The sequence below is a fragment of the Nymphaea colorata genome, chromosome 2 (genome assembly GCF_008831285.2).
Source record: "Nymphaea colorata isolate Beijing-Zhang1983 chromosome 2, ASM883128v2, whole genome shotgun sequence".
Taxonomy (NCBI): domain Eukaryota; kingdom Viridiplantae; phylum Streptophyta; class Magnoliopsida; order Nymphaeales; family Nymphaeaceae; genus Nymphaea; species Nymphaea colorata.
In genome coordinates this window covers 6079276-6103203 of record NC_045139.1, presented here as the reverse complement: position 1 = coordinate 6103203, position 23928 = coordinate 6079276, and the positions used below count along the sequence as shown (strand labels likewise).

General features: G+C 37.3%; 4 protein-coding genes across 5 annotated transcripts; all 4 read left to right on the top strand.

Moving 5' to 3' along the window:
* The first annotated feature begins 3591 nt into the window (after positions 1-3591).
* LOC116248761 (heavy metal-associated isoprenylated plant protein 39-like) lies at positions 3592-5351 on the top strand. Its single transcript, XM_031621726.1, has 3 exons — positions 3592-3832; positions 3966-4041; positions 4839-5351. Exons 1-3 carry the CDS (start codon positions 3827-3829, stop codon positions 5123-5125), a joined length of 369 nt encoding a protein of 122 aa, XP_031477586.1. The 5' UTR covers positions 3592-3826; the 3' UTR covers positions 5126-5351.
* Positions 5352-9785: 4434 nt separating this feature from the next.
* LOC116248835 (uncharacterized) lies at positions 9786-11464 on the top strand. 2 transcript variants are annotated; one of them, XR_004171063.2, is made up of 3 exons: positions 9786-10010; positions 10097-10172; positions 11120-11464. XR_004171063.2 is itself a non-coding variant. In XM_031621828.2 (3 exons), the coding sequence occupies exons 1-3, from the start codon at positions 9966-9968 to the stop codon at positions 11347-11349; spliced, it is 312 nt and encodes a 103-aa protein (XP_031477688.1). In that variant the 5' UTR covers positions 9786-9965; the 3' UTR covers positions 11350-11464. The 2 variants fall into 2 exon arrangements, 1 of the variants encoding a protein (XP_031477688.1); XM_031621828.2 differs by having other exon boundaries at positions 9786-9971.
* Positions 11465-13797: 2333 nt separating this feature from the next.
* On the top strand, positions 13798-15232 carry LOC116248892 (heavy metal-associated isoprenylated plant protein 39-like). The gene is made up of 3 exons (XM_031621919.2): positions 13798-14014; positions 14148-14226; positions 14800-15232. The coding sequence occupies exons 1-3, from the start codon at positions 14009-14011 to the stop codon at positions 15060-15062; spliced, it is 348 nt and encodes a 115-aa protein (XP_031477779.1). The 5' UTR covers positions 13798-14008; the 3' UTR covers positions 15063-15232.
* Positions 15233-18191: 2959 nt separating this feature from the next.
* Positions 18192-19640, top strand: LOC116248598 (heavy metal-associated isoprenylated plant protein 39-like). Its single transcript, XM_031621480.2, has 3 exons — positions 18192-18450; positions 18589-18667; positions 19114-19640. Exons 1-3 carry the CDS (start codon positions 18445-18447, stop codon positions 19446-19448), a joined length of 420 nt encoding a protein of 139 aa, XP_031477340.1. The 5' UTR covers positions 18192-18444; the 3' UTR covers positions 19449-19640.
* The last annotated feature ends 4288 nt before the right edge of the window (positions 19641-23928 follow it).

Genomic DNA, 23928 nt, shown 5'->3' with positions numbered 1-23928 from the left:
TTAACTGCTGGTCATGTAACGTGGTGCTTTGCATGTATTTTCATGTAAAACGTCAAATCGGTTACATTGTTGGAGTTAAAGAAACTTAATCACAAAAGAAAGGTGCAGTTTTGAGATATATCCCGTGTCAAGCTAAATATGTTTATCAAATTTGTTTATGATTAAGGCTGGGGTTAAAGATATAGCGCATATACCTATTTAAAACCCGGGTCCGCTCCGGCTCAGGCCGGGTTCGGTTGGGTCCGTTCATCGGCCCTTTCTAGAGGGTCCAAATTAGGGTCAACTTAGGAATTAAGAATGAAACACAGCGATGAATTTACATTTATTAATTGACTAATTGGCTATGAATTTATGTATATTAATTGATTAATTGGTAAACAAGTATTTGCATACCACAAAAGATTGTTCTACTCATTCCCTGCACAATCCTTCAGCTAACCCAGCCCGGCCGTTTTAAGTACTTAAGACTTGTTGTATTTTAAATTAATTCATATATATTACTTATTTTTTGAAATATTTTTTTTCGATATTTTTGGCCGAGTCACAATAGTTCAGCTGGTTCAGGGTTGAGTTTGATCCGTTTACGAATCAATATCTATATCATTGATTAAAAAAATCAAATGTATATTGAGTGATAACTAGGGATGTCAAAGGATCATATTCAAATTCGATATACTATTAACAGTATCCTCTTTTTTTTTTTAATATTCACATATTTAGATTCAAATTCAGATTCAATTACAAATGAGAAAAAGTCATATCCAAATTTGAATTCAAAATCTGGCATCACAATCCAAATCCGGTTTTTATATTCATATTCGATTCCGAATTTTATACTAAATCCAACGAATTTTCAAAATGTGATAGCAATGGACGTAGGATTAAAAAAAAAATAAATCTGATCCAAATTTGATTGGATATTTATGTATATGCAAATCTGAATCCAATGAGAGGTCATTTCTTGAATATAATTACAATCTGGTTTCTTAATCCAATATTTTTTTTTTCATATCTAACTTTTCCGAAACAGTTCAGTTGGATGTTTGATCCAAATCAGATACCTTGACATGCTGAACGATCACCCAAAAATGACGTGATAAATTTGGACCTCTCCTATGTCCACATGCCTAATATAACCATGAAACCTGATAATTTCACTCGCTCATTAGCCTAGAAGCTCGTTTGTTAGTTGGATTCTCACCTATATATGGTGTACCAACATCTAATTAAAATCAAGTGAAGGAGTTTAGTTCAAGTTCAAAAGTTGCTGCACCGGTAATTTAAAGAAAACCCAAAAATTCACTGATCGTCTTGCAAATTGTCGAAACAAAAGGTCAGAAACTTAATTTCTTAAGAAAAGCTCAAAAGTTTCAATAATTTCTGTAAAAATGTCTCCAACAGCTCGAACATATAATAATTTCCAACAAGTGGTCTGCATAAGTCCAAAAAAATTAATTTGCATGAATGGAAAGGAACGAGAGCCTCACAAAAAGGAATTTTATTGTTCACGTACATGCAGAGAGGTACAGTACTGTTTGGCGACGAAAGAAGAAGAAGAAGCAAGGTAACCGATCACCACAGCCCAAGAATCCTATGCCCACTTCAGTATAACGCCAAGGTGCACTAAATACTGTTTTCACATGGTCCAAAGTAAGGGTGTTTGGAAAACCAAAGAAAAACTTTCCAAGGAAAAGGATTCCTCCCAAAATCGTTTGGTCTCCATATGGCAACAGGTAAACATGATTAAATTCTTTGTTTGGTTCGCTTTAATTGTCTCTGAAACTTTAGTCAGTAACAACGGAGGATGAGAAAGGGTGAAAGACTTTTCCCTTAAATAATAGTTGGAAAATTTATATTATGCTATGCTATGGACTAGAAATGACCAAAATGTGTCTACTGGTCAAATGGAAGACCTCTTCCTTATAAGGGCAAAAGTGGAACACAAAAATTTTCCCATATAAAATTACTGAGGTACCCATTTGGTAAAAAGTGGTAGCATGTATAAGGAGTATGATAACTAGGTAATGAATCCATCTAAAAATAAAAAATAAAAAAATCCACACTATGCGCATAGGTACAGAGTTCAAGAACTGCATGTTTCAAAGGACAAAATGAACCATCATCTTATGACTCATTCGGCAAAAATAGAAGCAAAGTTGTAGATCGATGTTTGACTGCGGTGTGGAAATTATAATCGGCTCCGGTTTTCCAAATAAGAAAGTTTGCCGACAAATGAAAGAGTAGATTAAGATCAAATCGACTTCATGGATATTGGCTCCCAACAACAAGGCAATGACACCAACAAACAAGGGCAGTGCCATGGGCACCCCCCGGTGGCCTCCTCCGGTCTGATCCACCGGAAGATTTGCAATTTGCAAAAATCTTGATCTTGGATATTATTTTTCAGAAAAAGAAGAAATCTATGAGTCCCCACTTTCGAGATTTAATTTGATGAAATGATATTGGTGGCTCCCCTTAATAAATAATTTTGTCAACACCCGTGCCAACCAAGAGAATCCCTTGTTTCCTAATAGTCAAAGAGTTTAAATTCGGTTTCAAATGTAAATAAAGAAAAAATCCAAATCCAAAGTCCGATATCACAATCCAAATCCAATCTCATGAATTCGATTTTTATTATTTTTTATTTATATCTGAATCCAAAATTTTAACTGAATTTTGCCAATTTTCAGTTAAAATATAAAAGCATTAGATATATGATATTACGCTACCAGCCAGGTCCTTGTGTACGAGTGAGTTTGTCTAAAAATAAATGCAATTCGAATATGATTGGATGCCATTTCATTAACAGAACCCAATCAATCTGATTTCTTAATTATCATTTTCTTTATCCATTTTTTTTTATTGATTCGATCATATATCCAATTCAAATCAGATATATTGACATCCTCCCTTCACACCAGTCCATAACAAACAACCATCTCCAAAAATTGCAATGCTTATTCTTTCACATTCAAAAGTAAAGTAAGTAAAGTTCGGAGATAGATTTGCTAATAGCTGAAAATTTAGGGTGCTTTTGTTGTACTTTTTTTATTTTTATTATTTGCTCGCCCATAGATGTGAGAAAAACAAGAGACTCGACTTCAAGCACACTCTAGTTATATATCTAGAGAAAGAGTCATCAAGAGACGCAGGCTCAGAGAGTTATCCACAGAATTGTTAAACAGATGATAATGACATCTGTTTATACCATTATGGAGAAAGATATTTTATCAATTAAGAAAATTAATGTTTTTTCTGACAATTCAAGTGCAACGTCAATTCCCTGCCAATTTTCTTTTCCTTTGCTAAAGAGATGTTTATGAGGCTATTAAATACGAAGGAAATCTAGACATATAAGAAACATCTTTTCAACACCCTCCGGTGAAATACCTTAACAAACAATCAGCTTCGAAAACTTTAGCACCCATTTTTTTCACATTCAAAAAGTTGGGAGGTAGGTTTGCTAATAGCTGAAAATTGTGGGTGTTTATTATAATTATAATTTTTTCTATCGTTTATTATTTGTTCGCCCATAGATTTGAGAGAAACAAGAGACTCAAAAACACTTGAGTTTGATGTATAGAGAAAGAGTCGTCAAGAGACTGACTTAAGCGCAGAGTTTTCCATTGTTAAAGTGATGATAATGGCTCTTACAGCATCTATGTACACCATTCCCACCTTAATGTGATACCTGCCAAAATCTACTCGCACCATTTATTGTACGATCATATCAACCATCTAAATCACTACATATTCCTTTTCTTCTTTCTCGATCGGATCTTTCTAAAACCGCTGCACATCTTGTTTTTGCCCAGTCAAAACAAATATGAAGGTATGCGCTCAAGAAAGTTGTGGGAACAGTTTCGTTTTCTGTTGATTTCCATCTCCTTTTCTGTGATTTGTGAAAGTAATTTCGTTTGACATGCAATTGAGGGTTTGTCTTTGGTTTTCTCAATCTTTATAAGGAGGTGGTCCTGTCAGTGGAGTGGCATGGCGAAAAAGCGAAGCAGAAGGCCAGTGAATCCATCGCTTCTCTTTCAGGTACTTGGTTTTTCTTGTGATGATGTTGGAGGCGGTGCTCTTTCTTTTGTCAGAATTCCCGTTTTGGGGGATACAGAAACGACCCGAAAAACTAAAGCGATTGCAGCAGAATTATAGTGTCCTATGAGTTTACCTTTTTTTTTTTTTTGGTTGAGTTCATGCAGAGGAACTATTTGAGAAGTTGTTTGGCTACAGTAACAATCTGTTACTGCCATGAATCTAGTACAAAAATATAATATATTCATAAAACACTGTAATATGAACCTACCAAAAAATAGAGGTAGGTTCATGAAACACCCTAACAATTGTTTTATTATGAATGAATCTATTCCATTTTTTTGTAGTAGTTGCCAAATGACCTCTATGTTCCCCAAGTCTATATTAAAACTAAAGGCCAATCATCCTCTTTGAAGGGGCCTGCTTTGGCGCAAAGAAATTGTTGGTCTGAGCGTGATTGTGTGTTTGTTTGTGCATTATTTAAAATTCTTAGGATTTGAGAACTCTGGATTTAAAACCACACCCTCCTCCTTGTTTTCTAAATACAACAAAAGTAAAATAAAGACCCTTAAGTGTGACCTGGGATGGATCTTCAGCTTGACAAGGAAGAGATTTTACCATAGCTGTTTTACCAGCATGCCCCATGAGATCCATTCATGGATTTCAAACAATCAAAGGGCCCCTCAGGAACTCACCTGCGTACTGTCCACCTGTTCCAAATCAAATGAAAAACCACTTTGGTAGCGGGTCATGGGGTCTTTTGTTCCCTCGGCTTCGTTGTGATGTTCTGCGTCGAACAGGCGTCCATCACATATGCGTGGACCCGAATGGCAAGAAACTGACAGTTGTTGGAGATATGGATCCCACACTTTTGGTGACAAAACTGAGGAAGCTCTGCAAGACAGACATAGTCACAGTGGGTGATTACAGGGAAGAGAAGGAGGACGCGGCCAAGGATGTAGAGCCCATCCAGGACAAGCGGGCAAGGCGTGGTCACAAGACAGAAGACAAAAAACCAGAGCCAGAGAAGAAGGGTGGGGAGAATATGGTTGCAGCATTGGCGAACAACAACCCTCCCAAGAAATGAGAAAAGAATGTTTACGTGGTTGACGAGACAGAAATAAGGAGTTTTAGTTTCTCTATGTTTTTGGCAAATAGTATGTTGTGCTTTGAATTGTCGTGTGAGACGTGGCTGAATGAAGAGTCATGATATCACCCCGTTTTTCGTCGCCTATAATTTCTGTTTTCATCACTATATATGTATCTTTGACTGCCTTGTATGTTAGCTCCGCCGGCTGCCTTATAGTTCGTATGTTCAGTTGCCTTGTGCAAGGATTAAGGATTAGCTCCAGTTCTCCCGAGTTCAGCTCAGTTGGACTAGTTCCGCCTTGGCCAAGCCCAGCACAGGATTGAATCGAGCTCAAAGTTTGAACCTACTCAACCTGCTCGAACTCAATCTTGACACGGTTAAGCTAGAGGCTGGTGCGCTTTACCTTTTTTCAAATTTTAAAGGCGAAGGACAACATGCGAATTTGAAAAGGAGACATTCTTTTAGAAAGTCCAATGACCAGACACTCAATGTAGCGAGAAAATTGGTTTGGTTAATATTAGGAAACATGTTATGGACAAACTTGCTTGAGCCCAAGTGTGCCGACCTTTTGTAGTTCGAGCTCGACTTGATAAGAAACAAGCGTTCAGTTTTGACTTGAAGCGAGCTTGTTTAATAAATTAATCGAGCTCTAGTAGCTAGATCTGTTGTGCACCGGTGGAGCCAAGAATTTGCGGCTAAGAGGCATTAATGATCAAATTTAAATTTTTAAGGAGCATGAAGGTATAACAAAGAAGTACGTGCGTTGGTCTGCGCGAGCGATGGAGCTATAGGAATGCAACATGGAGTTAAGGAGATCAACCTGAGTTAAGGTTTTTGATCGCTTGGGGAAAAGTTCAGCGATTTAACAAAGGGGGAGATGATCATGTCTTGGATTAATCAAAGATAAAGAAGGCATCTTTTGGCCGATCATATACAATATGATGATTGGCCTGGATTGGTGGCACTTCTTTTTGACGGCACTAGGTTTTTCTCTCATGATCATGAAGATGTTAACAGGAGGTAGTGTTGTTTCCTTTGCCTCCTTCTTGCAGAACTAAAGGGGGCACAGGGAAATGAAGTAGACATTGCACCTTAGGAGGATGAGGGGTTACCTTCTGCCTTCAGCCAAGGGGTGGAACGATTGAACATGCATGCATGTTTTTCATTCACTTCCCTTCTTTAAAATTTGAACTACATTTGTTTTCTGCACTTGCAACATCTAAAGCTTTAACATTCATTGTTTCAGAAACCATTTCTCCAATAAAAGCAGCAGATTACGTTTTTCCTATCAACTGAGATGCATATGTAATTTTATGAAAAAATTAGAGTAAGAGAGTAGTAGCTGGGTTATGACAATTAATCAATAGATGGATGCACTATATCTATTTGCATGCATGAGAAGGCATCTTACGGATTATTTAAATTGCCTTTGTGACGATTTAATTAACTCAATTTGGCATTCAAGTAAAAGAGTACAAAAATATTTTGTATATATATATATATATATGAAACAAAGTCTAGATAAATGCAATTCTGGGTTTCCTGTGGGCCTGCGAATTATGTTCTGCGTAAAACAGGGATTCGTCGGATATCCATGGACATGAAGGAGATGAAACTAAAAGCAGTTGGAGATGTTGATCCGATAGATTTGGTGAACCAACTGAGGAATCTACAGTATACCTTCAACTCGAGTCTCATGTCTCTTGCTGCTCCGTTGTACTAAAGAAAACATTGATTTAAGTTGGGGCAGAGTACAACATTCGACCTCTGAGTGGGGGACGTCTTTAAAAAGAAGCTCTTCAACTATGCCAAATCGGTGTAGAATGCAAAGCGGAGAAATAAAGGATATACTGCAGCATTCTACCTTTGAGTTGTGAATCCCTTCTCAAAATAATAATGCCAAATATATAGGTGTAGAATGCTGAGCAGAGCCTCAATTTCCAAAAAATGGAAAAAGAAAAACTATCATTCTATCAATAATTTGGCCAATAAAAAGGCAAATTGCAAGTCATCTCACAAATTACGCTAGAGAGTGTAGTTCGATGTAGTTAATCGCTGTCCGAAAAAAATATGTTATTGGATCCCTATCCAAGTACCAAAATTCGACTAGTACTAATGAAAAAAGTACAATCGGGACAAGTTGAGGAGAGGAAGGATCCAATCAACTATATGGATCTTGGCTCCCAACAACAAGTGAATGATACCAACAAAGGGAGAGGCAGTGCTAATATATAGGCCTGGGTTTTTTTAAGCGGGTGAGAGGATTAAGGTCCACCACTCATAAAAGAGATAGAAGTCTTCCCATCCCCTTGCTTTAGGAGTTTTAGGTTGAGTCCATGTTAGTGATGACATTGGTGTACGTCAGGGGTGGAGCCAAGATTTTTTTTAGAGACAGGTCAATCAGTCCAACCTCGGATTTGGGTAGGACCAAACTGAACTTGAATCTAAAAAATACATTGAACAACTAAAATTTTTATAATTTTTTCAATGTATTTTTTTTTCAATCCCTCGGTCGTGTACTTTCCAACTTGTGTAACAAATACAATACTTCGAACATGCATAACACCCACAAGAATCCAATTATATATAAACGTGCCTTTCACACGCTTCTAATTAGACCAGTTATGATATGACACTTGAAGTGGCTTAAGGCCTCATATTTGAAAAATTTTGGATTTTGGTTCAATGTTGTTAGATGCATGACATGAAGATACTAAACTCCTAAAAAAGTAAAGGCGAAGAGTACTTGACCTGAAGTGCACACCTCACAAGGTGATGCGCACTCCATGATGATGCATACCATACCTGGTGTATGGTATGAAAATAGCTACTCCAGGCACTTACTAATGGCCGGCAGGATTTTTTCTGTACGATGTTTTTTTTAACTCCAACTTCCCATATAGAAAAGAGTTCCAACTTGCAAAATGGGTTTTCCATTGTCCATCTGTCCGGCGACGACATTTATGTCCCCCCGCTATTCGGCGAACTCTCCGGCAGCCATTTTTTATGTCTCTCTTATCTTTCTCTCCTCCTCTCTTTCGGTTGAACCTTGATGTTTGTCGACAAGAATAATGAGTCGGTTGTCCAAGATATCGCACACGTACTGTTTCATCTACATTCTATGAGACATCTGGATTTGATGTTCTGTGGAATAAAATTTATCTTAAGAAACAAGTCTAGTCAACATAGTTTCATCCACTATTGGGTATCTCTTTGTAAATTCTTACATGTTAAACTCTTTTACTTCCAATTTCACAAGTTTTACGAACTAAAAAAAGAGATTTTTTTTTTCTTTCATGCACGATCTAACAAATGAAAAAATGATTTGGACCTTTAGTTTTTGAATTTTCATGAAACCCTAGTGTATTTTGAAGAAACATGTTTTTTATCTTTATTTTTAGGTTTTTGACAATTGCACACCATCCTTTTGTAGTTAGTTTCAATGTACAGAAAAAATACGTATAAATAGTTTTCATATAATTTACTTTCTCAAATCATTTTTACCTTATTATTTTTTGTTTTTTACATTTTAAGGATATTATATATTTGAAAATATTGGACCCGATGCTTGCACTCACATACCCGTATCGCCTTGGCTCACAAGCTCACCGCATTTCTTCGCATAAACAAACTTAACAACATAGTTTTTGATACTATTTAAAAAAAAAAAAATCTTTCCGACCCCACTTGAAACTTTGATGAAATTGTGGTGGCTCCCTTAGTAACTTTTTTGCCAACTAGAATCCATACTGACCAAGCGGATCACTTGTTTCCTCATATATATTCAAACAAGAGTAGAATACAGTAGAAAGTAATGAAAGATCTTGGAGAGGAAAGCACCTGCTTTGGAAGATATTACATGCATCAGCACAGTTGATGGTATTAATTGTTTAAGGTAGTGGTTGGAATGTCAAGAAAGCAAAAGTGAAAGCAAAAGGCGAGTGGGGTTTCCTCGAAACCACGGTCTAAGCCAAGATACCTCAGGTTTTGGCCTCAATTTAGCTTTGTTAATGTGAGTCCAACAAATTTCAGATCAATCCCATACCGATAACGGGATGGGCATGGGCTCAAGTTTCTGCGTCAATGCTTTCTCACGAAACTTCTGCCATGGAACTAATTATCTATCTCTTATTTAAACTATTGCTTGATGACAATGAGATAGACGTCAATCAGATAACTCCTTGTGGCCCTCAAATATAAGAATTGGGCTGAATCTGCTGAGAAACGGTGGCAGTACTTTTTCTAAATGCCAATTGCAAAAGTACTTCCCATTCTTCTCCAAAAGTGATGCGGCTTTCTCTTGGAGAGTTTTTATATGGTACTCCATTTGTTGGCTGACCTCCGAAAGTTGAGCGCATACGCTGTTCTTTCCAATGTTTTCTGCCTTTTATTATTTTTTAGCCTGCAGATGTACGCAAAACCAGAGTCTCATGGCAAGCCGGCTTGAGTTCTTAAGTAGGTAGATAAAGAAATTGATTACGTGTCGGTGAACAATGACTGTCACAACATCTATCTATTTAGACAAGGCCTCTTCCTTTAGAGTTAAATATTTGGGTACTCTTCACCTTTAATTTTCTGCGTTGTCGTTGACAACTTACAGTCTTGTTATATATATATATATATATCCTCCCCCACAACATCACAGCCCCCATGATTATCTGCTCGCACCGTCTATCGAGAGATAGCGTCTTAAGATTGGTCCTCCCTCATCGCTGCCACCGTATCAGCTGCCATCTAAATCTTTTGCTGCCCCCTTTTCTTCCGTCTCAAGCTACCTAGCTTCTTTAAGCCATTAGTTTCTTGTGTTGGTGATCTTGTTTTTGCTCATAAATCAGATATGACTGTATGTGTTCGAGAAATTTGAAGAAGAACAGCTTTTCTGGTTTCCTTTTTTCCTCTTCTTCTTCTTCCTGGTGTGGCTGGTTTACTATGCTATTGATTATTGACGGTTTATCTTCGGTTTTTCAGACGAAGGTTGTCCTGTCGGTGCAAGCACATGGCGACGAAAAGGGAAAGGTCTTGCGAACTGTCACTTCTATTCTAGGTACTTGGTTTTCCTTCGGTCCATGTTGGTGCTGGTGCTTTGTATCAACCGATTCAAAGAGAATCAGATTTTTCCTCAGTCCGGTGTATGGTATCCATTTGTAGCTGCATTCACACCCCCTCTTCCCCTCTTCTTTGTCTCGCTTTCCTTTTTAATGCAGGAGTAATTTTTATTTTTCAATTTCACCGTGGCCTGAGTGGACAATTTATCATTAATTGCTCATAATTAATTGGCTTAGAACCAATTGTGGACCATGATCATTAGGCTACGTTTTTCCCGTCTACAATTTGATGAGAGATATCTCTCAAAAAATACAAATATAAGAGGGTACTAATCAATTATTAATAGAAAGGTGGGCAACATGGTAATTCCTGTTTGAATTCAACTAATCCAAGTCACAGGCAATTCCTGTTTGAATTCGATTCACTGATTCCGTAAATAATTAGACACTTAGATTTCATTAAAAGTTCAACTTAACTTAGTAGTATTATAGATTTCAAAAATCTAAGAAGTCTTCCCAAGCTGGGCCTTCTCTATTTCTTGAATCCCCGTAAAGGGAAGGGATTGGTGTATATATATATATATATATATATATATATATATATATATATATATATATATATATATATGTGTGTGTGTGTGCGTGTGTGAAACTCTAACTATCTAGAATCACCTAGTATAATCAATGCATGATTGATAAATGATTGAGAGAAAAATATGAGAACAAATTGAGAACTAATATTAGATGACAAAACTACTCATCATCTTTTTTCTCTTGATCATCCATGACAAACAACTCTTATTAAATGGCAGGGTGACTCTAAAATAAAAAGGAGTCACCATTCAATTTTCTTGTATATATATATATATATATATATATATATATATATATATATATATATATATATATATATATGAGCTTTGTGGTGACGTTCTGTGTCAAACAGGAATCGATGACGTATATACGGACACGCGCACTGAGAAAATAACAGTAGAAGTGGTTGGAAAGATGGATGCGATCGATTTGGCGGTCAAACTGAGGGACCGCTGGCGCAGGACACAGTTGATCAAAGTGTATCCTGTCGAGGAAGAAGCAGCCTGCACAAGTAAGGGTGCTGAAGTATGTGAAGAAAAAGTGAGAAGGGAACAAAGTGGTTGGACTGCGTGCACATGTTAGGACTGCCAAATAAAGAGCTTTTCTCCATGTTTTTAGCAAATGTGTTTTCATTATACTTGGATGTGCTTCCTCCTTAAGCTTTTACCACTTCCTTCATTGTTGTATGTATTATCTGAGACCTTTATTGGAATGATCTTAATACCACTTCTATTATTAATTCCGCTTCTAATTCGTCGTCTACAATTTTCCCTTTTTAAGTCACCATTTTATAAATTGGCTGATTTGCATTTCAGCCTGCATATATAGTACCTCCCCAGTCTGCCTTATATAATTTGTAAGTTGCCCCAATGTGTAGGTCTCCACGGCCCAACTTCAGCAGAGTTGGACTGGCTCGACTGCTGCTAAGCCCAGCTCGAGATTCGGTCAACCAGACTGAGTTTGAAATTATGGCCAACTCAAACCTGCTCGAGCTTGAGCTCGACTCAGCTAAGCTAGAGCTCGACTCATCTAAGCTAGAGCTCAACTTAGCTAAGCTAGAGCCAGCTACACGATTTTTTTTTTTTTCATCTGTGAATTCGAGAACAGGTAAAGGGCAATATGCAAATTTGAAATGGAGACCTCCTCTAAACAAATACAATTGTTAAGGAGAAACTACATTCACGACATTAGGTGAAATTATTGCAAGCAATGCTTTTTGAGGAAAATTAGACCCCATTTAACATTATAATATTGGACTAATTATCAATTTCTTATTAATTTAGATTCTTTCCCTAGTCGATATATATATATATATATATATATATATATATATATATATATATATATATATATATATGTATATATATCTTGCCCTGACGTCAATCGGATTAGTCCCTTTTTCGGCCGACATACATGTATATATAAGAATTGGCCTGAACTTGTGGCAGTAATTCTTTTAAATGCCAAATGCAAAAGTTCCCATTCTTTTTCAAAAGTGAGAAGGCTGGCTCTTGGAGAACTTTTATAAAGTACTAAATTTGTGGACCTCCAATAGTTGTGGTTATTGACTCAAGTGTTGGGCTGTTTTTTTCCATTTTTTTCTACTTCTTATATTTAATTATTGGCCTCCAGATGTAAAACCAGAGGCTCATGTTAGACCCGATTGGATTATTTATCTAGAGAAAGAAATTCTTAAAGCGTCGAGCAATATTGAGTCTTACAACATCTATTTAAACATTCATATTTCCCCTTTAACTTCACAACTAGCCCCCACGCATATTCATGAAACATTGTTTTCTAACATTCAAGCTGTTATTGATTTATTATCGAATATTAATTTTTTTCCACATTTGTTTTTTTGGAACAATTCCATCAGATATCTGATCCAAATCAGATATATTAACATCCATACCATGACCATGCAACACAATAAAAAAAAAAAGACCAGTATAACGGCCTTTGTTTCCTTGATATATAGGACTTTGGGGCAGCAATCCTACAAAAAAACTTACCAAAATACTGTTAATGACAGGAACGTATGCACGTAAGAACAAGGGGTAACATATTAGATTGTGATCAAATGACATTTACCGCTCCAACAAAAATGCATATAGTAAAATACCTCATGCATGCAAACAGAAGAAACTGAGCGTGGAGGATGTCTTGGCCTCAGTTTGGCTTGTTAATGTGAGTCAAACACTTAGATGAATCACTCACTGCCACAATATTTGTGATTATGGGTATGATTAATATGGCCGGATGTATGTTTGGTACTTGAGCTCGACCAGATAAGAGATAGAACTTCCCTCTTGCTCTCCAAATTAAGGGATCATCTTGCACTGACACCCTTCTAGCTAGCTAGGACATTTATTTATAAATAAGGCTTATCATTAGCTTAATTAATTAGACTACCGGTACAATCTTATCTAATTTTCACAAAAACTGAAGGGAAAGACTAAGAATACTGCAAGTACCCGACGATCTAGAGGAAAAAGTCACCTAGAAATTCCAGGAAGTACCTTACGAGAGGACCTAGTGCTTCGATGCCGTCTCCACTTTCCACAAACATGCAGAAACTACCGGATATTAGGTGGGGCGGGGTCTAATGCTTTTTGACGAATTGACACTGGACTTATGATCTATCTCTTATTTAAATTAATACTCCCATGATGACAATAAAGTATAATTAACTACACATGATATCATGCAAAAAGAGATCATATATTGCCCTGACCATGCTAATCGGATATAATTTAATTAAGTGCGTCTTTTTGCCCATATATATTAGAAGTGGACTGCTGACTCCGCCGGCCACGGCACTTTTTTAAATGCCAATTACGAAAAGTTTGCATTTGCGTCTGGAAGTGAGGCGGCTCTTGAAGAACTTTTAATGTTTTCCAATGTTGTCTACTTTTTATTATTTTTTAGCCCGCAGAAGCAGATGTAAAGAAACCACAGACTCAGTTATATCTCTAGAGAGAGAAATTCTTAAAGAGTCGATCGGCAACGACTCCTACAACATCTATCTATTTAAACCAGTCAACCTCCTTGAACTTCACAGCAGAATCCCTCCACCATTTCTGGTAGAGAAATAGCTAGCGTCCTGCATTGGTGTTATATCTCATCTCTAGGGCCATTATCAGCCATCTGAATCTCTGCCTATTCCCTTTGTTCTTTCTCTGGTTTTTCTGAGGATCCCTGTCCTCTCTTGGTGATCGTGTTTTCGCTCGTAGAAATCGATATGAAGGCATGTGTTGAAGAAAGTTGGAGGACTACTTTATTTAATTTTCTGTTGATTTTAATATCCTTTTCTCTGAGTAGTTTGTGGGATTTGTTGCGCATGCAGCTAACGGTTTGTCTTGCATTTTCTCAAATTTCAGTTGAAGGTGGTCATGATATTGCAGCTCCATGACGAAAAACAGAAGAAGAAGGTCATGCAAACCGTGACTTCTTTTGACGGTACTTAGTTTTTCATAATCAAGATGTTAACTGGAGGTGGTGCTGTTTCTTTTGCCACCTTCTTGTAGAACTGGAGGGGCCACAGGGGAATAAGGCAGACCCTGTACACCTTAAGAGGATGCGGGGTTGTCTTCGGCCTTCAGCCAGGCAGTGAAATGATTTAGCATGCACGCTGCAGTTCACCCCCTTCCCTTCTTTAAAAATTGAACTACATTTGTTTTCTGCACTGGCAACATCTGGAACTTTACCATTCACTGTTTTAAGAAACCATTTCTCCAATAAAAATAGTACATTACTATTTTCCTGTCAACTAAGATGCGTATATAATTTTATAACAAAATGAGGGTAAGAGAGTACTAGGCAGTTTATGATAATTGATTAATAGAGAGATGCACTATATCTATTTGCTTGCATGATAAGCTTCTTATGGATTAATAAAATTGCTTTTGTGACAGTTTAATTAGGTCAATTTTGGTAAAGTAAAAGACTAGTAACATATACATGAAACAAAGTATACATAAATGTAATCCTGGGTTTCCCATGGGCTTTCTAATGATGTTCTGCATCAAACAGGGATTGATCGGATATCCATGGACATGAAGGAGATGAAACTAAAAGTAGTTGGAGATGTTGATCCGATAGATTTGGTGAACCAACTGAGGAATCTCTGCCACGCAGACCTACTCTCGGTGGCTCCTGCCATGGAAGAGAAGAATGACAAAACCAACGAAGAAAGTCCCGAGAATACACCAGAAGATCGGCCTGAGGAAGAAGAAGAGAGTGGGGCCGAAGAAGAAGCAGGAGGACCGGAGAAGGATGCAGCCTTGGTGAAATGAAAAAGCAAAGTTTACGCGGTCCGACTGCATATTGCTATGACAGCAAAATAAAGAGTTTTTCTCGATGTTCTTAGCAAATGTGTCTTGATATAGTATTTCAGGATTGTTCTCGTCATGCTTTTTAAACTTCCTTGTATTGTGTAAGTCCTTGAGTTAATAATAATTTTCATGATTCCAATTTGGGTTTTTGGTCATCTCGAAATACTTCTGTTTTCCTCAATCTATATCTTTGGCTGATTTGTACGTATTTTGCCTGGAAGAAGCACACTGTTCTTGCCAAGATTTTGAAATAGAATTAAATTTTTTTTCTTCAATGGTAAATAAGTATGAACGTGGGTTGTAGAATATGTCAACTTCATGTTCTTCAAAGACATTTTTGGTCAGAACTGAGTCGATGAGCGTGACAAAAGTATTAACATGCTCCCCAAAAGTTGGCGGATCGGATTTGCTTGCTTTCATAGTCTTATATCTGTTTTTAGGCTTTGTTTCATTTTTCTTGGTGGACTGCCTAGGCCTGTTGAAGGTACTCTTATCTTTTCTTTGTTGTTTGATTTTTGTTTTTTGTTTTTTGTTTTTATCAAATTAATGGTTGATTCATGATGAACTGGCAAATTCACCCCTTCCTTAGGATCTCAAATTTATTCACTTAATGTTTACTTGAGGATCGGGTATTGGAGTACACTTATGAGAATTAATGTTGAGAAAATCGTTTCATGCTGGCCGATTCAGTAATTCAGCTGAATTATCAGCCAAATATAGTTTAAAACCCATCTGCGAAAATTGAATGAAAAACATGCAAAATTTAATTAAACTTAAAAAGTCTTAAAATATTTAAAAAATAGTTATAAGATGACAAGTGGCGCCGTGGAATCAGTATCCTGACAACAATATTGCTCACGAGAACACGTTGATGAAGGGATAAGATTGTTTGATGACTAAGGTTTCTTATGGGGTGACTTCATGCCCAAGTCAGGTTTTTTTTTTTTCTTTTTCTTTTTTTTTTTTATTGAGGGGCACTAATACCTTAAATTGTATCCCTTTGAGTAATTAAATGTATGTAAGGTAATAGTATATAGTTATGCAATTTATTTGAGTTCATGTGAGCAATTCCCCACACAACCCCATGTTTAGCTCTGTCACATGGGTGACTTGATCCTTACTCCCATAAGAACAAAGCTCAAACGTTAGTAGCCTCTGCAAGCACTGATTTAACTTTAATGTTTATTTAAGAAAAATTATCTTCAACATAAAACCTCTAAAATCATGTCTTTATTTCTTCTAAGCTAGTTTTAACTTTGCTTCAAGACGTGGGTGGACCTATAGTACACCCTTCAACTCGAGTATCATTTGTGACTGTTTACATCTTAGAAAAGTAATACACCTAAGCAAGACAATAGCTACGAGAATTGTGCACTAACTCGATTTATTTGAACTCTCTTGCCGCTCGGTAGCACTCTGCCCCTAAAAGCAAACAGTGATTTAGGTTGGGCAGAGTACAACATTCAACCTCTGAGTCGGGAACCTCTTTAAAAATTAGCTTCTCAACTATGCCAAATAGGTGTAGAATGCATAGCGTTGATGTACTGCAGCATTCTACCTTTGAGCAGTGGATCCCTTCAAAAAAAATAATGCCAAAAATATCGGTGTACAATGCAGGGCAAAGCCGTAATTTCCAAAATTTGAAAAAAAAAATCATTCTACCAATTTTCGGCAAGAAAATGAGCAATTTGCAAGTCACTTTATAAAGGACGCCAGAGAGGTGCCCAGTTCGATGTAATTAATCCCTATAAGCAAATAATATGTTATTGGATCGCTATCCAAATACCAAAATATGACTAGTATTAATGGAAGAGTTCAATATAAGTTAAGTCGATGAGAGTAGGGATCCATTCAACTACATGGATCTTGCTCCCAACAAGAAGTCAATGACACCGGCAAAGAGAGGGAGAGGAAATAGGTCTTGGGGGCTTTAGGTGAGCGAGAGGATTATAAATGAGCTTCAAGACCCCCTATTCTCTTGCATTAGGGGTTCTAGCTAAGTTGTCAGAAAGTGATGATATTGGTGCATTCTTCAACTTATATACCGAATGCATTCCTCCAGTACTTATGACATATATATGTATAACACCCAAAAGAATGGAGAGGCTCTTCTAGTCATACCAGCTATGGTATGGCCCTTGAGGTGGCCTGAGTCTTTCACTGTCCCTTTAGAGATTTGATAACTTTTGGATTTTGGTTCAATGTTGTAAGATGCATATGTATCAAGGCGTGATGTGCACGCATCACAGCCCATCAAGGTGTGAAACGCTTCAAAAAGTAAAGGTTAAGAGTACTTGACCTGATATGCACATCTCAAGAGGATCACTTGTTTCCTCGTATATATTAAAAGAAAGTAGAATACGGTAGAAAGTGTTGAAAGAACTTGTAGAGGAAAGCACCTGCTTTGAAAGATATTACATGCATCAGGACTAGATGATGGGATTAATTATTTGAGGTGGTGGTTGGAATGAGAAGAAAGCAAAAGGTGAATCCAACAATTTAGCTCAGGTCATGCCCTCAATTCGGCTCTGCTAATGTGAGTCCAACAATTTTCGGGTCAATCCCATAGCGATAACAGGATGGGCATGGGCTCAAGTAATTGCGCCAATGCTTTCTGACGAAACTTCGGCCTCATTTAGTATCGGAGTAATTTAAATTATTGCTTGATGACAATGAGCTAGACGTCGATCAGATTACTCCCTCTTGTGGCCCACATATATAAGAATTGGGCTGAATCTACTCAGAAACTTTGGCAGTAGTTTTTCTAAATGCCAATGGAAAAGTATTTGGCATTATTCTCTAAAAATGACGCGGCTATCTCTTGAAGAATTTTTATATGGTACTCCATTTGTTGACTGACCTCCAAAAGTTGTGCGTATTGATTCAAGAGTTGGAATGTTCTTTCCAATTTTTTCTACCTTTTATTATTTTTTAGCCTGCAGATCAGAGAGTCAAGTCATGCCGACTTGAGTACTTGCGTATGTAGAGAAGGAATTTGATAACGAGTCGATCAATAATGAATGTTACAACCTCTGTCTTTTAAACCAGGCATCCTCCTTTAGAATTAAATACTTGGGTATGTTTCACCTTTAACTTTCTGCGTTGCCTTTGAACATTCACCGTCTATATCTATATATATCCTTCGCCTCAAGATTACAGCCCCCAAGATTGTCAGCTCGCACCGTCTATCGAGAGGTAGCGTCTTCCATTGGCCATACCTCGTCGCTGCCACCATATCAGCCATCGAAATCTTTACCTGTCCCCTTTTCTTCCGTCTCTAGCTGGCTTCTTTAAGCCATTAGTTTCTTGTGCTGGTGATCTCGTTTTGCTCATTAAATCAGATATGAGGGTATGTGTTCAAGAAAGTTGAGGAAGAGCTCTTCTGGTTTCCTTTTTTTTTCCGTTGTGTTGATCTTCTTCTTCTCCTTGGCGTGGATGCTTTAGTATGCAAATTTGATTATCGTCGGTTTCTCTTTGGTTTTGCCAGACGAAGGTCGTCTTTTCAGTGGAGGCGCGTGGCGACGAAGAAAAGCGGAAGGTCCTGCAAGCCGTCACTTCTCTTCTAGGTACTTTGTTTTTTAGTTTAGTGATGTTGGTGCTGGTGCTTTTCTTCTGCTTCCTTTGTGTTCGCATGTTTTAAAACAAGCAAGCCAAAGTAACAAGTGCTTGATAGTTTCAAGCATTAACTATATGAAGATCAGCTCAAAATTGGCCGATTTAAATTGAGATCAACTAACAAAATTAAGATTTATGAAACATTTTTTAAAATGTCTAATGAATCTAAACAATTTTTGAGCTAGATGCAGAGAACAGTAACCTAATGACAATGAATCCAACTTAAATTGATAATATTAACTCCTGCCTACGGCACCCCTGCTCCAATATAATCAACATGGAAAATCATCATGAAAAAACATAACAGCGGAAGATGGTGATTTAAGCACAAAACATCGTTTGATCTGTGGTGGCTTTTCAATATGTGGGCCTTATGGTGATGTTCTGTGTCAAACAGGGATCGATCACGTATACACGGACACGGAAGGGAAGAAACTAATAGTGACGGTAGTTGGAAGTATGGAGGCGATGGATGTGGGGAAAAAGCTGAGGAAGCACTGGGCCACAGATATGATCAAAATGGGTACAGTTCAGGAGAAGGCCGTCGTTTCCACGAACAAGAATACTAATCCAGATCATTTGCGTATGGTTGCTTTGCATCGAGGGAAGGAGGTAGTGGCAGTCAGGAAGGAGAAGCAGGAGATTGTACAAGTAAAGGTGCGGGAGCAGAAGCAGGAGATTGTACAAGTAAAGGTGCGGGAGCACTACGAAGCCCGCCGCCACAGGTCCTAAAAATGAGAAAGGAACAGCACGGTTGAACTACTGAGACGGCCAAATAAAGAGCTTTTCTCTATGTTTTTAGCAAATGCGTTCTCATATAGTTGGATGTCCTCGTCTTGCTTTTATTTTATTAGTTGCTGTGTTGTATGTATGCATTATGTGAGGCCTTTATCAGAATGCTCATTATATCAGTTATTAATTCTCGATTTAATTTGTCATTTAAAGTTTCTCTTATCATCATTATCTTAATCTTAATTGTTGGGTGAACATAAAAAGTATTTTATCCTACCCCACAACAAACAAAAGAGCAGAAGCTCTACCCTTTCACTCATTCTTCCAAAGTACCAAACCTGGTTTTGGTGCATGGGGGCAAGAACGCCCTTGGCAGTCTTTACTATCTTAATTGGCTGATTTGCATTTTGCTTGGACAGTAATGGGTCTCCATGGCCCAAGTGCAACGGAGATGGACTGGCTCGACCCTGGGTCGACAAGCTTCAGTTTGAGCTGGCCAACACAAATCGAGTGTTTGAGCTGGCCAACACAAACCTACTTGATCTCGAGCTTGACTCTTTTAAGCTAGAGCCAATTAGGAGTGGAGCTAGAAATTTTTTGTGAGGAGTTGAATTAAAGTTTCTAAAATTTTGACATGAACTGAAATATCATTCTTCAAAAGTTTTATATAGGATCAATAAAATTTTTTAAAATTTACATGTAATTTTTTTTTAGCACCTTTGGCTCACACCCTAATCAGCCAACAATAGTCAGCCAATAAGATGTTTTTTTCTTCCTTAAATTCTAAAGAAATGAAGGCCAATATGCCAACTCGAATTGGAGGCCTCCTTTTTAAAAAGGCAAATACGACGCTCTCCGTCTACCAAAAGGATTGGATACATTTGTATTTTAGGACATATGTTATTGTCCTTTTATATATATATATATAAATATATATATATATATATATATATTTATATATATATATATATATGAAAGCTTTAGTAATTTGACTCGTTGTTCACACTTGCGTGACACATGGATAGTATCGTTTTCCTATAGTAGTCTTCCTCAAACGAAGCAGTGGATGAATCGATTAGCCAAGTACCAAGTGTTTTGATGGATCCAAACGATTTTATTAAGATCAGTGCAAATCGGCTTGTTTTAAGAAGTAAACTATCACTAATTAATTTAGAAACCTATATGTTCCCATTAGATACATTTTTCCCATCAACTTTTTTAGAAATTGGTCTGAAAATGTGAAAAATGCATAGATAGTTTGTTGAAAAAAGTAAAATAAGAGAGGACTAGTAAATAATTAATAGAAATGTTTCCCTTCTCTCCATTAAAGCATGTTAAATGCATTTTATCAATTTTATCCAGATATTCTGATTTTTTAAATTCACAAAACGTTCTTCAATCTCATAAAACTACTCATTCTGATCGGCCCATTGATTCTCACCATTCTCGCCTTCTAGTGATGTTCTGCGTCAAACAGGGATCGATCTGCAGGAACGGTAAAAACCAATGTTGGGAAAATTCATAACAAAACACAAAATGCAAAACTGTTTTTACCGAATCATTAAAATTGAAATTAAACAACAAAAAGTGAAAGCTTACCTTGATGCATCATGCCATAAGGCACGTGCATAGTACTCATAATAACAATTCGAGATGGCAGAGATTGCAGATCAATTTGAATATAATATATATATATTATGCGACCCGTTCATCCTTCCCCCAATAATTTTTGACGAAAATTAATAAAGTTGAGATCATGTGCTTCCGAGAAAGAAGGCCTCAAACAGATTAATTATCTTGAACCGAAGTCACATCAAGCACAAAGTAGTAACAATCAGAGGCTGATATAATGTAGAGTCGGTGATGTCGGATTTCAATCAGAGGCTGATATAATTTCCTAACCTGGTGTCAAAATTTTTTCTGTATCCAATTATTTTAAGCAATTTGTTCTAAATATCCAATCCTAGTCGAATTTATTGGCAGTCCTATGGAAGATGGAAGGCCCTTCCAGGAAGCTTCAAGAAGCAAACAGAGGTGTTGAAAATGCCAACACAAGTGGGTCCGATTTCATATGGTCTCAAGCCGCCTGCAAGTACGGAAGATCATTGAAAAACAAAGAGACAACAGAGAAGCAGAATATTTTTCTTCCTCATATTGGTCATGGCGGTCGGTCAAGATAGACGGCCGACTATCACAGTGGGTGCAAGAAAAACCATCTGCCAAATTCTCTTTATGATGTTATCACCGTCTGTTGATCTCCACGAGCCATTTCCTAAGTTACATCATCAATGTGTGGTGATTCGATGAGAGGTTGAAACTGTCTCTTTTTCCTGCCCCTGGAGTCCCACGACTGCGTTGGGACTTGAATGGAAAGCAGGATACCTATTTACTAGAGTGCATTATATCTACTGTTTGCACTTAACAGAAAAGCATCCATGGGAGAACTGACGACCAGATTTTCACTAGCCTACCAAACCAACCAACTACATTACACCCCCTTGGAGTTAATATATATCAAAAGTTGATCTACTTTTCTGATTGTGATCACAGCGCCAGGCCAAGATGCAACTGCAGTGCACATATACATGCCCGAGTATGATCAGTACCACTTGGCCACATTGTCTCCTGCATTCTTTTAAGATTGGAAGCTTCATTTGTGGTTCAGTACTTTTAGAAAAAGAAATAACTTTGCTTTTGTTGATTTTCCATGTTTCTTTTATGTCTCTAGCGGGAGAAAACCACACTAGAGACTTGAGACTCAAGTCAAGACTCACTGTGTTGTTGTTGGTCTTCCAGGGCTCCACAGAAGGTTCAATGGGAGTTGGCTTAAAGCTTATAAATTGTAAGAGCTTTAGAGGCTGTTTGGGAACCGTACCATTATGTTATATGTTATGGCTCATGCATCTAACCCAAAAAATTTATTGAACAATTTAAGAAGTGTTCATGAATTTGCTCTACTTTCTAGGGTAGATGCATAGAACAATATGTGTCTCACTAGTTTCAAAAAGCCCCTTGGAGGCAGTTTGGTAGGAGGAACAATTGGTTATTATTTGATGAATATGTTTCAAAATTTGAGGAAGATCTACAAAACATTATGTTACAATATTTCATAAACTTGTTTTAACAGATTCATAATACAGTAACAAACTATTATTGTTGCCAAACATCTCTTTAGAGATCAATACTTGCCCTTCTAAAAGTGCAAGACAAACCAAGAAGGTGTGTTTAATTGTGTTGGCTTCAACACCCCCCGATGGGCTCAAGCTAAATGAGCTGAGTTTGAAGCCAACCAAGAACAAACATTGATTCATGTTTCCTGTGAATACTCATCTCTCCCTCTCTCAAAAGGTCACTTCCTCGAGTGCAGTATACTGAAATGCGTTTGATATTTTACAAAACCAGCTGTTGTGATGTTAAAGTTACCAAATTGGCTGCCTTTTGATATTGTATAACAATTCAGATCGAGTTCCGAGCCTTTTCACTTCCCCAGTATGCTATTCATGCACCACAAGAACATAAAATTTGAGGATACTCAATCAACTGTGCATGTAGACGACCACATCCACGTGATTGCTTTCAAAAGGGATGAAAATGAGAAAAAGGGGCTTCAATATGTCGGAATTGTATACAAATTGACCCTAAAGAAATGAAGTGTACGGGTGTATATATATATATATATATATATATATATATATATATATATATATATATATATATATATATATATAGAGAGAGAGAGAGAGAGAGAGAGAGAGAGAGAGAGAGATCTCAAACCGTCCAATTGAACCTTCATAGATCGATGTTATGAAGATGCCAATAGGAAGAATGGAGCCCGGACGACTTCAAACGACAAAACGATGCTTCTAGAAGAGTGTTGGTTGTTGAACCAGCGAGTCAAATTGAGGGTGGGTTCGTTTCTCAAGGGCCCTACATGAGGCCTTCAACCATACGTCAACCGAACAGTAGTGGCGGAGCCAATATTTTTCATCCATGGGCCACTTGTGTTGGTGTCTTGCATATCATTTTAGAATCATAACAATGTGAAGTTAATACTTTATAATGAAATTTTTGATGGACTGGCATGAGCGGTGGCCCACCCCAGCGAACAAGTAGCTGCTACTATAGTTTGTAGATAGTAACATCATGTTATATTTTCTTTCTTGTTAGATTGATTGGACATTTTTTTAAAAAGTGTTTCGTGAATCTGCCTACTATCTGTGTAGATACACGACCCACACAGCCTCTAATGGTTGGCAAAATGTCTGTAAAAATTTTACCCGTTTTCAGAAAAGATTGTGTCAGTGTAGGTAGTGTGAAGAAGCTTTATTGAAGCTAACTAATGTCGATACTAATAAATTACGGTTCGACCCAAACGTCAGTGTTCATTTGGTCTTTACGGACGTTCAGAAAGTAAAGGAAGCTTTATTGTCATTTCATCCCCATCAATGAAAAGTGTTTGTATTGAAGTTTGGCTGCACGT